Raw genomic sequence first — 16,525 nt, 5'->3', positions numbered from 1 at the left:
GGCATTTTAATGTATTATACCTTTAAAGAAAAGGAGTTTATATTAATCCTCTGCTAATAGATTTCAATCAAAAACATGTAACTTGATTTAAATATATACAGTTTTTATACTTTATATTATCATCAGCATGTCCTGCACTTCACTGTCTGACTGTAAGTTGAATAAAAAACTCTGCTGCTAAGACATGGGCAAAAACAAGGAGACATCCTCTCCTTGTCAGGCATCTCTGCCCTTGCTCCCTTGTGCTGGGGTTGTGTTTCAGGCTCTAACAGTCACTGTTTTTGAGCTGTGACCTTCCCTTACGCTCCTCAGCCCACATCTTCTCTTTAAGGGCAGGGCAGGTTTGGTGAATTCTGCAGCCACATGGCACACAGAGAGAGGAGATTTGACATAAGGCTGTCTGGAGGGTAAAGCACAGACAGGAGGGGGAGAGGAGGGGGCAGCCGAGCATTTTGTGCTGTCTTCTCCGCTGACATGCAAATGGACACGCACATACACATAGCCATTGGGGGCTGCCTGGCCTGACAGAGCCATCCATCACAACCTTAAGTGAGCTTATGTCTTTGAACAGCCTTTTAGAGCCTTGGAGTGATTGGCAGCTCTGTCCTCCCTAGCAGACCTCTTCCACAGGTTCAAAGACACTTGCTTCCCACCTTAACCATTCCCATATATCACTATGAACTACACATCTGTGGCCTTGTTTAGATTTCTGAGTACTGCGTGTCTCCGTCTTTGTCTCTCTCATAAGGTCCTCCAAGGCTCACCCTGGACCAGTTGTCCACATAAGTGACAATCCCATGGATGAGGGAAAGGTAAAGGAAACAAAATATTTTTTTCTCTCCTCACAAACATGTAAATACCTTCGAACTCGAAATACACACGTTTTTAATAATGTATTCATTCTCTATAGTATACCAGTCACAGACAGCAAATCCATAAATAGTATCACACTGCACACCTGCACCATGGTTTCACAAGCATTTAGTTCCAGATAGGACCTCACAGACAGCAAGGAGTTGTGTCATTGGTGAAAGTTAGGTGTTTGTAATTGCAGTGAGAATAGACAACCAAGAATCTGGTCGTTGAATTTGATGATTCCATCAGCACGTGTAAATGAAATGCATGAAATTCTCCAACATGTACACTTTAAGTTTTACTCATTAATATGACAGTGAAGTTACTTGAAGCTGCTTATAGACTGAAAGAAGGTCTTGACTTGGAGAAGTTGGTTTGCTCGCTCTCTCTAGACATTTTTGTCACCTACCACTGTGATTTGCTTGACTTTTTAAACAATGTGAGAAACAAAGTAAGGTGACTAACTGAGAAGACAGATCATTTACCACACCCTCTTGTATACATTTCACTTTACCTAGGTTATTTTTTTTTTACACTGTGCATGAATACAGCCTCGTCATGATTTAGGGTAATTTCCATTGCACAGCTAAAAAAGGGCCCGTTGCATTCAGGTGATCTGCTTTAGTGATACATATTTCTATTTTTTTTGGTATTGAGATTAAGTGTTTCTATAAATAAGTCTTCAGAAAAAAATACACTTTCTGTTCTAAAAAAAAAGTTTCTGCATTCTCTGTTATTATCTCTTATGAACCAAGGCGTGGAGGTTTCTTCCTCAGCCCCTGTAGTCTCCTTACACCTGACTTACTTTCATGCCGCGCAAGAATGTCAAATGTATTACTTATTTTTCAACCCATCATGGGGTCTATTCTATCTCTTCCCTGTCATCTCTCCTACCTATCTCACTGACTGCCTGTCACTCTTCCTTTCCAGCTTATAATTGGATTTGAGTCTGGGATCGTGGTCCTGTGGGATCTGAAATCAAAGAAGGCTGACTATCGCTACACTTACGATGAGGTAGGCAAATCTCCCCTCTTCCCTTTCTTCTCTAACAGCTCTCAGTCATTCCTCCCACTTCTGATCCTCAGAGTATCTTTTTAATACAGAAACTGGGAATTAAATCACATATTCATGAACTGAACTGTAACAGCTGTGTGTGTGTGTGTGTGTGTGTTGGAGACTTTATTTCTAGAACAAACCTAGAATTTGAGTTAAGAAGATCCCACACACATACTGTACACAGACACACACCTCGGAGTCTCCTCTCTCATGTGTTGATAGTCCAAAACGAAAGTGCTGAGAAGAAATATTTTTTTAACTTCCTATTTCATCTCACTAGGATAGAAGGGGACAGGTCTGTCTTCATAGGAAACAACTGTATGTGTTTAATTAAGATGAAGCAGACGTTTGGTTTGCCAGAGGAGAGTTTTACAGCCAACTCTAACTGGACTCACTAACTGGATTTGTGCTATCCAGCTATTAGAAAAATGAAGGCGCTCATCAGTAAGTAATTTCTCAAAAGAAAAATTAGTAAATTTTGGGAAATACACTTATTTGCTTTCTTGCCGAGAGCGAGATCATTGATGCAGACCTCATGTCTGTACAATAAATATGAAACTATAGCCATTAGTGGCTGACATAGCTTAGTACAAAGACAAGTAGAGAGAGCTAGCCTGGCTCTGTCCTGAGGTAACAAAATCTGCCCACTAGCAATCAAAAAAAGAGTCAATTTGGCTAGTGCTGCAGTCACAACTACAGACAATATGTTTTCCACATGAGTAGTGCCATTTATAAAGAAGAGACAGTTTGTGAAATTAATGTTTCAACAATGTCTTTATTTATAGAGTAGAGGGCCATGTGTTCATGTCTCCAGAGTGAGGTTGCAGGGTTGCACAGTGATGTGTGCGTTTGCATATTATGGTTGTAAAAAGAGCAACGTTCTTTTAAAAGGTCCACCTTTTTAAAGCACTGAATCATGTGGCATTATTGGCTCCCCCAGAGGCAATAGTGTGCACCTATAAATAAAAGAAGAGACAACAGTAAAAAAGAGACACAATATCAGCGCTGCTTAGATCCCTTCTGGACATGGCATGTGTCAAACCTAGACTGCGTCTGTTATCTCCACTCATGTGGTTGCTGTATTTGGAATGTTTTTATGATCTGTTATAGATGTGATAAAATGTTCGACAGCCTGTTTTTTTGGTGTAGTTTTGGTAATTGGATATTTAGGAAATCTTGGGCCCATGTAGATTTACTCTTTGGGTCTATCTTTAATCTATTTCTGCTTTATCTGAACACAGTCTAACCTCCCACAGTCCATGGTCCTGTGAGGGACCAAGCAGTTAAGCAAAAGGAGTCACAAGGGAAATTCAAAAGTAAGGGTTTTTATTTGCCAAAAATCATTACAACAAAATAAAGGTAAAGGTTTGGGCCCATAAAAGAGGTCAAATAAACAAACAGTAACTAAAGCTCTGAACATAAGAGACTCAAAAATACAACTGACCTACTACACAAGAAACAAAGGGGACTTATATATTGGCTGATCCAACCAATTTTGACACACAGGGGAAGACTAACAACAACAGCACTACTACATAACTACAAACAACAACAAAACCTACCTAAAAACTTATTCCAAAAGAAATGTACTTTTACTTAACCTTAACTCAAAATACTCAAATATAATATAAATCTAAACCCCAAAATATCTAATGAGAGAATAAAGCCACTCCCCGGACATAACAAGAAGTGGTGGTGTAACAATTAGGCCACCTCTCCTATAAAGCTGCTCCTGCTCCAAGTGTCAACCCTTTAAGCCATCAGACTTCCTGGATCTCTCCCGGGTGGCATCCCACATTGGTAAGCTCAGAAACAAAATTATACAAACAAAATGACAATCCAAAAGTAACTAATGGTGCGCGCTCCCAAAAAGATGCTTCTGTATAGTCAACTAAATAAAGTATAATGTGAAATGAACTAAGAGTCCTGTAAGTTATTTGTAACCAAATAAATATTTGCAACAAATGTCTAATGTGTATGAAAAAGGTATATAAACTAATCCTAAAGAAAACTGCTCTTCACCTGGTTGTGAGGCCATGGCTGTGGCCATCAGAGTCTTAGTGGGAACTGAATATGGCTATAAAGAGGAGAACTCATTCATAAATTTGTCACTGAGGTTTAAACCGACTGAATGGTTGCGAGCACACACACACGCAAGCGCACACAGTCAACATGTACATGGTCATTCAGTGGTGTCCTCAGTGCTTAGACACAGAGCCAAACGGGCTGTTAAAGATAATGAGATTATTGTAACACTCATGCTGATGCTCACCTCATTGGCAGGTTATGTTGCTGTGAGCATACTGAGATAAGAGTCACCGAGGACTACACGGACACACAAAAATGAGAGTGAATTTTGTATGTTCGGTATGTACTGATGCTCTCTCTCGCTGTCTTTGCTCTTTCTCCCCCTCTCAGATAATCTAATATCCTCTCGTTGCTCTTAGGGCATTACATTCTCTAGTAATGAATCTCCTAAGGGAGCTCATCTCTTCTCCCCAAACCCCTACAGTTACACATCTCCAGAGACCAGGGTTTTGTGTGTATGTGTGGGTGGGGGGGTGTACTGCTTCTCATTTTGCTCACCATGATTTGCACTGCAACACAACACTTTTCAGGACATGGAAGAAAATCCTTGTGTTCTACTGTGCTGCATCGTTAGTGAAATGTGGTTGTGATTGCGCCATGACTTTTGTAAAAGCACTGTTGTAGACAGGCTGTAGATAATAGAAATTCTGTTTTTAATCACAGTTGCTAAAATGTGTGTTTTAAACAAACACTACATTTTCAAAATTTATATATTGAAGTTGTAACAGATTTGAAAATCAATTTTATATTACTCATTATCATCATTTGGAGATGAGGATTGTACTCTAGTGTGGGAGACCCGGGTTCAGTTACCACTGCGACACATCCACCATTGTGTCCCTGTGCAAGACACTTAACCCCTAGTTGCTCCAGAGGTGTGCAACCTCTGACATATATACGCTTTGGATAAAAGCGGCAGCTAAATGACTTATTATAATTTTCATGGATGCGATAAGCTATTTCTAGCCTCCACTGATTGGTGGACTTTCAGGTGATGTTTATATATTGTATGCTGTTGAAGTTGTTTGATAAATTAATGTTACCTGATGATGGTATACTGAACCAAGCATAGTAAGTTTCATAATACGATTGACAGGTTGTGCAGGATTTAGACTAGAAGTTTTAAGTCTGCATACAATATATATAGAGAGATACAGGCCTACAGTATGTGATGAAATGGCACTGGTGTACAGGCATACTTGAGTTATATGATCTATCTATATTGCTCCCTTAATTGGGAATGATGACAGCTGAGCTAAATGTCCAACACCAAGATGATTGCTATGAAAACATGTGTCTAATTTGAAGATGTTTTGCACTACTTAGCTCATTCCTGTCATTAAACATATCTCATATTCATTATAAGCCACTGATACGGCACGGATTAGTTGGTACAGTTGGGATTGTTTGCCATCAGTCGCTCATGAATGTGTGTAAGCGTCATCTCTGTATAGCTTTTGCAAACAATACTGTAGGGTGAAATAACTTCTTAGAGCCATCAACCCCATTGCAAGCTATATTCATCCTGCTGTGCGCTTTCATTCAAACGCTATTTGCCTAGAAACTTGCTGCCAAGTATCAAAGTTGTCGACTGAAATGAATAACGAAGCTTTTCCGCCTCTTCTTTTAAACAGCATAGTAAGTCAGTAGACTATGCAGTGATAGATTCAGACTTTGGAATGAGCATGTCTTAAAGTATATTTTAGTGTTGATGGAATTCTGTAGGGGTTGAAACAAGTGAAAGGCAGTCTATGGTCTAGGTTTTCAAAGGATAGAGATAAATGTTTTTGAGAAATGTCTGCTCCTTTATTCTTGGCACAGTTTTTGACAACTTTTGCAAATGTACTCATACAACCTCAGCAAGTAGGGTGCACATAAGGGAAATAATGATATTGTTTTGACTGAAATTAAGCTATTGTTAGTTATAGATGCTGTCATACTGCAGAAATGTCAGCAAATCAGGGAACTTAACCTGGCTCACAGACAACAACAGAGTTTCCATTGAGTTCAGACAAACGAAAAAGGCAATAAAACTTTTGTTTTTACAAGCTCTAAAAAAGCTGAAAGAGCACACCTTCCACTCTGTGTCTTTCAGTGGATTGTGTGTTATTAGCTGTGGATCAGCAGTATGGGCTTCCAGTGAGTGTTAGCCAGAGAGCATCCGTCACCCCGACCATGCTCCACTCTGCTTCTGTCTGACTCAACACCTTGGTTTGAGTCCAGCCCTGTCGAATGGCTCATATTACAGGCAGATCGGAGTTTCTACTTCCTTCCTTCCCCTGCTGTTTGTATACTGTTGGCTGTTGCTTGCTAAATGAAAGCAAGGATGATTTATTTATATTTATGTGTTATACCTTCAAAAGGCCTTTTAGTCAAACTCACTAATTTAATATTTTGTCTTGTTACACAAACAAGGAGCATGCCACAATTCTCAGACCTGTTATTGAGGGCCAACAATAACAAGTGTAAACTTATTCCCACAACCACCAAGCATTAATTCATTGCCAGGCTATACAAAAAAGATTGAACTGTTTTGCCAGTGGACGAATTAGTGTTATTAACAAATTTTAACACCATAATTCATATAATAGTAAACAACTATTTTTGAATGCAGGTTCAGTAAGATTTAAAACAAGTTGATGTAGACATATTAGTAGCACACTGTAGTTCCAATTGGGCAAGGTTGTCCATTGGACAATACATTGGCAGAAAGATGTTTCTGAGGTATTCTTTTTGTTGGACACTCTATTTGATGTCCTTGAATTGTAAATCCTCCCATCTGGCTGTCTAAGAATATTAAAAGCAGATGCTACAAATGATTGGCAAACTGTACCTGACACGAGCCTGGCTTCATTACGAAGTATTTCCTTTTCCCCTAAGACCTGTCGAGAACAGACAGATACTTTTACCATTCAAAGCTGATGGGTCATTTGGCAAGTCTGGCGCAATATCCATTACTGGATAGAATATAATTCTGTATATGATGGTCAGTCTCTGTGGGGGTCTATTCATCAGGATGAATACTCTTACTCTTCATAAAACTAATTATTGTTGCAAGACTCAGTGTCCCGCACACTGGTCTGGCAACACATTTGTTGATGAATTTATTTTCCTATTGTGATTCCTAAGATAAATTAAGATGTTAAAGGGTTTTTTGTTGGCCCAGTGCTTTGGTCCAGAGTGAAATATTGGAACCATCATTGGATTAATTGGATTGGTCTCTAGAGGATGAATTTTATTGGTCTCTAGAGGATGAATTTTATGTTACGTTCAGCTCGTGGGCTGAACGCTGGTAACAGGAGTTTTGGGCTCAAATGCACGCACTGGAGAAGAGCAGATAACTCATATGTGATTTATTAAACCAAACTGAGAAATTACAAAACATAGTCCAATAAATGTAGCTTGCGAAAAGTCCAAGTGGCCAACAGAAAGTAAAAATCCACAGCGAAACACAGGGAACAATCCAAAAACCATGAAACATGGGAGAAACTGGGGCGCAGGAAGAATAAACCGGAGTGAAAACAATAAACTGGCACTGAATGAACGGAGTAAACCACTGAAATACACCTGAAGAGAAGAATATAATCACTGACACCACAGACAATCAAAGAGACAGACACAGGAAGTAAAAGAAGTCAACACACGCTAGGGGTAGACAAAAACTACAACAGGAAACACGAAGCTCACAGAAACATACAGGGAAAGAAATCACAAAATTAAACAGAACACATGGCACGAGTGTCCTACCAACAAAACATGTTCAAAGGCAAAGAACACAGACATTTGAACAAGACCAGAACACTAGGACAGACCAAAAATACAACATAACACAGGAAACACACCCAACCAACCCAACCAACCAACCTTTAACCACTTATTCTTTAGCCTACGGGACGCTACCGCTATGTAGAACATTCATGGACTGCTGGTACTTTTGTAAAATATGTATCATTACATTACACGGAACAATGACAATCACAAATAGTTTATTGGTAATTTAGGCGGATTAAAGAGTTAATGACTTTTGTGATTTTTCAGCTAGCATCACCAATATGTCAACATTTACTTATGTCTAACACTTTTTTAATAATATACCTCCAAAACTAAAGACAAAAGTCTCTGTTGTTGTCTGTTTTCTTGCTCCAATCACAATCGATGATGGTGCATCATCTATTTTAATGCAAAAGTAATTATTTGCAGTTAATTGGTATTACAAAAAGGGATTGCTCTATGGAAATCTGTTGACATACTTGGCCCCATATGCTTGTTTTTTTAGATTAAGCCTTTTTTGGTTAAATGTTTTTCTACTTGAGCTGAATTACCACTGCTGTGAGAGGCCCTGCGTGTGTGTCTGTTTGGCACTTCAGGGCTAAGCTGTCTTTGTGTCTCTGTGTGACACACTGCTGGCAGAAGCTATTCTAATTAGGGCTGTGATATGTGTTCTTATGTGTAGGTCTATTTTCCTTCACCAATCTCGGTTTGTGTGTTTGTTTTCGTCTTTGCCATGAATTCAAGTGTGTGTATGTATGGGGACACACTTGCTCGTCTAGTTGTGTGTAGTAGCGTTGACTCAATTCTCTCTTCCCCCAAAAGACCAATCTATGAAAACTGACCTAATGTAATAAATCATGAAATTAGTCTTTTTAATTGGTATTGTTTGATATGATGAGTGCCATGTGTATCTATTACCCTTCTCATTTTCCAATTAAACACAGTGCATTGTTCCCTATTGGGACTGTCACAGTGAACAATGCACTGATAAGTTTCTAGAACTCAGTCTGTTGCTGTCGAAACATCTCTGAATGGGTGAATGAGGCTTTTTCTCATTCAAAGTGTGATAAGTTTTAGCATGTAATATCACATCCTTTATCTGGGCTGCAGTCAGCATTAGAGCTAAAATGTACTTGGTTGATTAATCAATTAGTCAATCGACAGAAAATTAATCGACAACTATTTAGATAATCGATTAATTGTTTTAGTAATTTTCTTAAAGCAAAAATGTAAAACATTGCTGGTTTAATCTTCCTAAATGTGAGGAATTGCTTTTATTATTTTGACTTTAATTCATTTATGATAGTAAATTAAGGTCTTTTGGGTTTTGGACTGTTGGTTGGACAAAAGAAGCAATCTGAAGACGTCACTTTGGAAAATTGTGATTGGCCTTTTCTTTCCAATTTCTTGACATTTTATAGACTCAATGATTTGTCAAATAAATGTGAAAATAGTTGTCAGATTAGTTGATAATGAAAATAACTGTTAGTTGCAGCCCTAGTCCGCATAAGGAAAAAACATCTTAGACCCTCCTCTCCACTGGTTTCCACAATCACTAATATGTCATCTTTGTTAAAACTTCTGTCATCTATCCATAAATAAAAATGAGTACAATACCTATGAATCCCTCCCTATGCCAACCTCAGGTCCCAGATCCCCAATAATTTGCTCTATATGTCTAATTATACGTACAACTTACCCAATGTGGGATAATTCTCTTCAATTCCAGAGTGTGGGATGATAAAATTTGCAGAATTAAAAAATTATATATCACACTGCATTCAGCACACCTGGTGTAACTGCATCCACACCACTGGCACTGCACGCCGGTGAATCACTTCTGGCATACAAATTATTGACAAACTGCGTCCCACCATCCCTGTCACTTTGCCTATCAGGACTCACATCCACCATCAGCTTAGATAAGACACCTAAGCCATTACTCATCATGGCTCTAATTATTTCCAAGAAAACAATCTTCATGAACAGGAAATCAGGAAACTCCCTAAGATCCAAAGAACTCCGATGAACTTTGGTTTCCGAACTTCAGCCATGTTTCATTTGTCTAAGCGAGAGGGATTACTCATCATGTGAGTCTGTGTGTTTATGCAGAACGATTACACATAACCATAGCGCTGTCTCACCAAGCTCTCTGTGACCTGGAGGAAATCCCACTGAGAAATCAGGATAATGAGACCTTTGAAAATCCTCAAGGCTGTGCATCCAAAAACACCCACCTTAGGAACCTCTGACTGGTTTTTGGTTGTTCATGGTCTCCTCACGTATCACTTTTTTGGTCTCATTTTTGTGAGTTTAAGGTCAGGCTATGCAAGAGAAGGGGTTCATTACCCCTCAAAATATCTAGATATGAAAATTACATTTGTTGTGGTGAGCATATCACTGTTGTTACATGAGCACGAGTCGGCATTGGTTCCCCACTCCATCTCTTTTAGCTATTTTCTAAAAAAAAAAAAAACACGCAGCACCGCTGATGATTAATGAAGAACTGAAGGTAAAATTGATATACACCTACATAAATTGCAGCTTCAATTGAAAGAGAGAGACAAGCTGACCGTGTGCCACGTCGGCATTGACAGCCAGGTGATCCTTCATTTCAGATGAGCGATATGAGATAAGGAGAAGCATTTTAAGTTCACACTTAAAAAATAAGGGGAGATTTAGCATGAACAGCAAAATTTAAAAAACCCAAAAGGCTATGCTTAATACTAACCATCATGTCAGAGAATATGTTCAATCATCCAGTCTCTCAAAGAATAATTTCACTTACAAAGAACTAGGCTTGTTGTAGGGCATATTACTGATGGTGCAGGTGTTCGGGTAAAAACATGCCCCTGGGTGATAATTCATGTGACAAGTCTTGTTAAATTGCTTTTGTAAAATGCTGTTGTGAGTGTTCCCACAGATTTGGTGCATGTCGTCATATTTACTTAATGTCAAAACGTTCGCCAGGTTTAATTATGAGCTATGAAAAGGGCATCAATAAGGAAGGTTGCCCTTTACTGGCATACTTTGGTCATGATGTGTTTTGTGTTTTCATTGATTGCTTGTCAGTAGACAAATCATTGGGAGCCAGGCTTACAACGGCAACAGGACTGTTTAGATGACAGGGAAGATGAGATGGCAGAGAGGGTACCTTCTCTCAAATCCTGGCCTGTCTTTCTTTGTTCCTTTCCATATCTATTAACCTGTCTCTGTGCCTGTGCCTTTGTCTTGGTTTTGAAGGCCTAACTCAAAGGTCGCCTCTTAAATAGCCCCTTTTAGCATTGTTGGCTTTTCCATTAGAAACTGTAAATGTTGCAATTACTTTTATTTCCTGTTTTAAACTTGAAATTGTTTTTGAACTTCCTTGTTTACTTCTTAAATTCTCTTTTACCCTCTCTGCTTCTTCTTTGCTTTTTTGGGTTAGCAAGACAGGCTAATTAAATACTTTTATTTGATTTTAAATCATAATAAGTATCTTGACACCAGATGAACCTGAATGCGCCAGATCAACTATGTTTCAATTAAACTGAATGAAGACATTTTCTTTTTCCTCGAGTGAATTTGTGTCTTTCTGAAATAGAATTCTTAAATTTATACCCATGGTAATAAAACCTTCCTCCTGGCATTCATGAATAAAATGACCAATCCATTCCCACTTTTCTCCATATTCAGCAAATGGGCCGTATAAAAGCTTCTTCTAATATATGCATTTATGCCACAGGAAACGCTCTGAAGTCAGGGGCCGGACTCTTTTATCTCGCTTTCACCATCTGTTCAGGGGTATATAATCCTGAATCACCAGCATTTAACCCATATGAACATTCTACTGTGTACCTTATGGCTGCGGCAATGCAACAAACTTGTAGCGTAAGGTGGCACATGATGTTTCATCGTGCTGAACTGCTGACCTCCCTCCCCCTCGCTCCCTGCATGTCGTTTCCTAGGCAATCCACTCAGTTGCCTGGCATCACGAGGGCAAGCAGTTCATTTGCAGTCACTCAGATGGGACTCTGACCATATGGAACGTCAGAGGCCAGGGCAAACCCATACAGACAATCACCCCACACGGTAAGGAGGAAACACACTCAAAAACAAACACACACCCCTCCCTAATTCGCTCATTTACTTCCACCTATATATTAATCTGTAGTGTTTAATGTTACTTTGTGGGGATTCTGGGAGGGGACTACTGTATATAGAGGATAGATTTTGCACCCAGAATTTGTTAACGGGGTAAACATAGTGCGCTATACAGTAAATGGGAAGTGATTTCAGACATAGCCAGATGCATGACACAATATTTGAATGGACCTCCATCCCAACATACTGGAAACATATTGTAATTCATTCATTTTGGTTATATGATGCTTGCCTTTGGTGTGGGAGACCTGGGTTCGATTCCCGCTGTGACCCATCCACCATTGTGTCCCTGAGCAAGACACTTAACCCCTCGTTGCTCCAGAGGCGTGCGACTTCTGACATGTATAGCAATTGTAAGTCGCTTTGGATAAAAGTAAATGTAAATGTATATATTATTAGGGTCTTATCTTAACTGATACTAATTTTAACTTTACACTTAACTGTATAAGGTTGGGTAATTAATATGGTACATAATAATTAAGAACCCCATACTTGATCTTTTTCCTAACATAAAGTAGTCATAAAGTCTTTCAGCAATAGTAGTACAATTGCCTTGTGCTGCGCATCATTTCTATGGCTTAAGAAAGGAAAGAAAACAAATCTGAAACATCCATAACAGTTATTGGTCAATTTGGACATCAGAACTTCCCTTTTGATGAAAAGCAGGTAAAACAAATACTTTAAATATATGCCAAGCCAAAACATATGCCATATACCTTTTATGGTATTTTACCTCACCAACAGAAATCATTTTAATTTATTTACTACTCTTTTCTTTGTTTCTTTTTCTTTCTTTCAACATGTTCCTATGTCTTGCATCTGTCTTTTTACCTGTATGTTTCATCTTTGTATGGCATCTTTTTGTATGAAATGTGCTATAAATAATGTTTTATTATGTTATTATTATCATATTCTGAGATAAACTGGTTGTCTAAGGAAAGTAACGAGACTCATTTAAATCAGTGGTTTTCACGGTGGGGGGGTTGTGAGATGATTAACCGGGGTAGGAAATAAGGGAAAAAAATTTTAAAAATCTTTAATCATTGCTTCTTTTTGAAATATTGAATAATTTTATTTCTTCAGGGATCTAAAACTTCAGCTGAAACAATATGAGACAAGAAAATCATCCACAGATTGAAATGCTTACAGCTGATAGACATGCATGTGTTGAGGGACTGCAGGTAGACATTGCTTTCTATTGGGCCATATGGAGACAGATGTATCTATTTCTGTTGGTTATTGCATCAAAAAGGCCACTGATTACTTTTGGGGTCTTATCATATAGCACAAGTTTTACAATACATGATATCAGTGCCTTCAGCCACCTCTGTCAGTCACATGACCCAGTCTATACTCATCAAAGCCATGCCTCAATAGTCTTCCTACACCTGAAATCCTCACTGTTTCCTCATTTCAAGATTATTGTCAGGTCAATTATGTCCTGCCTCTGTTTGCTTTATTTTCAGTCTGCACATGCATACATTAGTGCTGGAGCTCTGTTTATTTCCTGCAGGAAAGAAAGCCTGCTCTTTAGAAGATGTATTTTAATCCATGCCCCTCTTTCTGTGTGTGTGCAACACATGGACAGAGAGAGCATGGGAGTCAGTAAAAGGAACAAAGAAAGGAATGAAATGAAAGGGAAAACTTCTAACCAGTTTCTCAAGCCGGCTTTGTGTGTAGGTTATTGTAGAAAGGATTTCACCACACAGGGTTTTTAATTAGTTGTTTCTCCCACTGCTGCTTACACAATTAGTTTGGTATTTAATGGACATTTATGCAAATTCCTTCGGCAGGTTTAATTAAGGCTTAAAGATCTTTCTTTAATTGTCATTTTAGATGTATTTATTAAAATGAGTTCTTTATTATACAGATCTGCCTTCTATGACCTACCTTAGGGCTCACTTTGGCTCTTCAGTAAAAGCTCAGATACATTCAGTAACTTACTGTGCATTCTGATACAAAACTATGTTCAGGTAGGCAAACATACGATGGATGTGCAAATTCCCTTCACCTCGTTTCAGGTTTGAATAGATGGATTCTGTTAATCATTCATGTTCGTCACTCCTTTGCATGTCTCTGCCCCTGCATTTGTCTGTCTCCTCTCTGATGAATTGCCTTTTGTTATTGCCTGGCTACTGTTCGGAGCTGCATTTTAAGTGCAGCTTCCGGGAGAGAAAAAATGAGATGACAGGAGAAACATGAAGACAGGAGGGGAAGAGGGATGAACTGGCAAACTAAAGTAACTTCTGTTTATTCTATTTTAGGAAAACAGCCCAAGGACGGAAAGAAGCCAGAGCCTTGTAAACCCATTCTCAAAGTGGAGTACAAAACCACTAGAAATGGGTAGGGTCCCTCTCTCTCTCTGTCTGTCTCTCACACACACACGCATAGGCATGAATATGCTTAATTATACACAGTTATGGCAATAAAGGCACATCAAGGTTATTTACAGGTGTTAAGGCTGTTGCCAAGGCAATGTGAGTAACACATGTGTTTGTGCTTCAAGCTACGCAGAACTTCAGTCAAAGTCTTTTAATGTTTAAGTGTTCTGATATTAAAATAATGTGATGAAGAAAACCCACTCCTCTTGTGCCCCTGCATTAGCTATCAGGGCATATTGGAGGTCTTTTAAATTGTCAATTAATTGTACAATTTTTAAAGTTAACTCTTGGTTTCACCAGTGAAAGTTAAAGGTTCAATGTGTAATATTTATGGGGATCTATTGACATAAATGCAATATGAAATATACACAACTATGTTTTCAGAGGTCAGTGTTTCAGCAGCAGGGGCAGGACAAACAGCCCCCCCGAAGAAATAGTCACACTTTACAAAACAAATAAACTTACAGTTTTTCCCTTAGGATGGAGTTGTAGCAAAAGTTTTGTCTGAATATAAAACGCCAACACAACATGTCTCACATTGCTCTTGTGTCCACGAGCATGCGATGCACCTGAGAATAGCTTAAAACTGCAGTGTTTTCCCAGTTTAATGTGAGCTTTAGATGAATGTTTTGGTGTTGGTCGGGGTGTTTGGCGGTCCTCCCCCAAGAAAATTTTTAGTTTTTTTTTGGAAAAATATGGAATTTCACATCATATTGGGCCATTATTTTCACCATATCTCTGAACAAATAGTTGGAAAAGCTAGAGCAGATAATAGACAACACCCAAAGCAGGCAGTATAAAATACAGTTTCCAGTTACTTTCAACGCCATTCCTAAAGATCTTACAGAATAAACCGTTATGTTTTTATTACCTTAGAATGAGCCATTTCTGAATACATACACCATGGTTCATCTTACATGGACGTGTTTATACAGTAGCTCGAAATGGAAACTGATTTAGGATTGTGGCAAAACCTGACCATATTTACAGTATATTTGAAGTGTTTTAATTTATGATATTAGTGGACATCTATAGACCAGTCAGAATGTAGTATTTTCTGTGCTTATGGTATAAATTGTGTAAACAAAAAGCCAGTTACATTTTTATGCTTGTGTGTTTTTGTTGTGTTCCAGGGAACCCTTCATAATCCTGTCTGGTGGTCTGTCCTATGACACTGTGGGCCGGCGGCCTTGTTTGACGGTAATGCATGGGAAGAGTACTGCTGTGCTGGAGATGGACTATCCTATAGTAGACTTCCTCACACTGTGTGAGACACCGTACCCTAATGGTGAGTTTGTGGATGTGCTCATATGGCAGTCATGTGCATGTCTGTGCACATTACACACACGCACCTTTTTTTTTTTAATTAAGACGGATTGCTTGCCTGTGTTAGTGTGTTTCTGTAATAAATTTGAAATTTCCCAAGGGGAAGGTTCCTATTCCAGTTTCATTATCCGACACACAGCATATTACATTTTATATCTCTTTGTACGAAATAGCCTTCCATCTAAATAAAATTATTATATTATTGAGGAGTTGACAGCTAAAACAAGTTGGAGTGGAGCTAAATTGGATCCTATATTTTTATGTAATCCAGTATGTAAACTGATGCAGTGTCATCTGGCACATATACAACTACAGGAAGCATTAGTTAATTATGTAAAAACGGTGACTTTGAAAATTGACATTACTGGGTCTCTGGATTACACAATACATATCCGGCTGATAATGTGTATGTGTGCACGCTTAAATCAGTGTTGATGTGTAGCGGAGGTTGATAATCCATGATGATGTGGCTGCAGATGATGCAGTGTGCCTAAATGCAACGTGCACACCCATGTGTTTGAATGGGAAAACAAATGGCAGATAAAATATCGTTAACACATACTAGTACAGGCACAAAAACTAGTAGTTACTGTATGCAGACAAAGACAGAGATGAAGAGGTGAAGTACAACTCATGAAAAGAAATAGTGTAAGTCATTCACAAAAATAAATTTGACCTTAAGCTTGGAGATTAATTCTTGACCCTGAAAATAGCAGTTTGACAAAAAATGTCCTATAACAAGGTCCACTTACTTGTTTTTTTCCAAAGCATTCATTGCCTTCCTCAGCAGATGGATTTGTCCAAGTATAGCTCTGTATTGAGCATTTGCTAAGAAAAGCAAAGGAATGACAAAGACATCATTACTTCTTTGTCATTTTGTGTTTGGCTGATTGCCTTGTTTGTAA

At 38.6% G+C, this 16,525-nt stretch overlaps 1 protein-coding gene and 1 long non-coding RNA gene across 6 annotated transcripts in view; one reads left to right on the top strand and one right to left on the bottom strand.

Annotated features, from left to right (window-relative positions):
• stxbp5a (syntaxin binding protein 5a (tomosyn)) overlaps positions 1 to 16,525 on the top strand; it is a 106,136-nt gene that overhangs the window by 64,223 nt on the left and 25,388 nt on the right. For all 5 annotated transcript variants that reach the window (XM_038727158.1, XM_038727160.1, XM_038727159.1 and 2 more), the window contains 5 exons: positions 749 to 812; positions 1,786 to 1,869; positions 11,718 to 11,841; positions 14,178 to 14,256; positions 15,428 to 15,582. In XM_038727158.1, coding sequence (XP_038583086.1) covers positions 749 to 812; positions 1,786 to 1,869; positions 11,718 to 11,841; positions 14,178 to 14,256; positions 15,428 to 15,582 — 506 coding nt within the window. The remainder of the gene's footprint in view (positions 1 to 748; positions 813 to 1,785; positions 1,870 to 11,717; positions 11,842 to 14,177; positions 14,257 to 15,427; positions 15,583 to 16,525) is intronic.
• On the bottom strand, positions 2,667 to 16,474 carry LOC119909099. The gene is made up of 2 exons (XR_005445372.1): positions 16,373 to 16,474; positions 2,667 to 2,867 (listed from the first exon to the last, which is right to left on the bottom strand). It is a non-coding gene; the product is annotated as an uncharacterized LOC119909099 (long non-coding RNA).

The sequence above is a fragment of the Micropterus salmoides genome, unplaced genomic scaffold (assembly GCF_014851395.1).
Source record: "Micropterus salmoides isolate LMB-PRFRI ecotype aquatic unplaced genomic scaffold, ASM1485139v1 Ms_hic_scaffold_18, whole genome shotgun sequence".
Lineage (NCBI taxonomy): Eukaryota > Metazoa > Chordata > Actinopteri > Centrarchiformes > Centrarchidae > Micropterus > Micropterus salmoides.
This window is presented reverse-complemented; position numbering and strand designations above follow the sequence as displayed.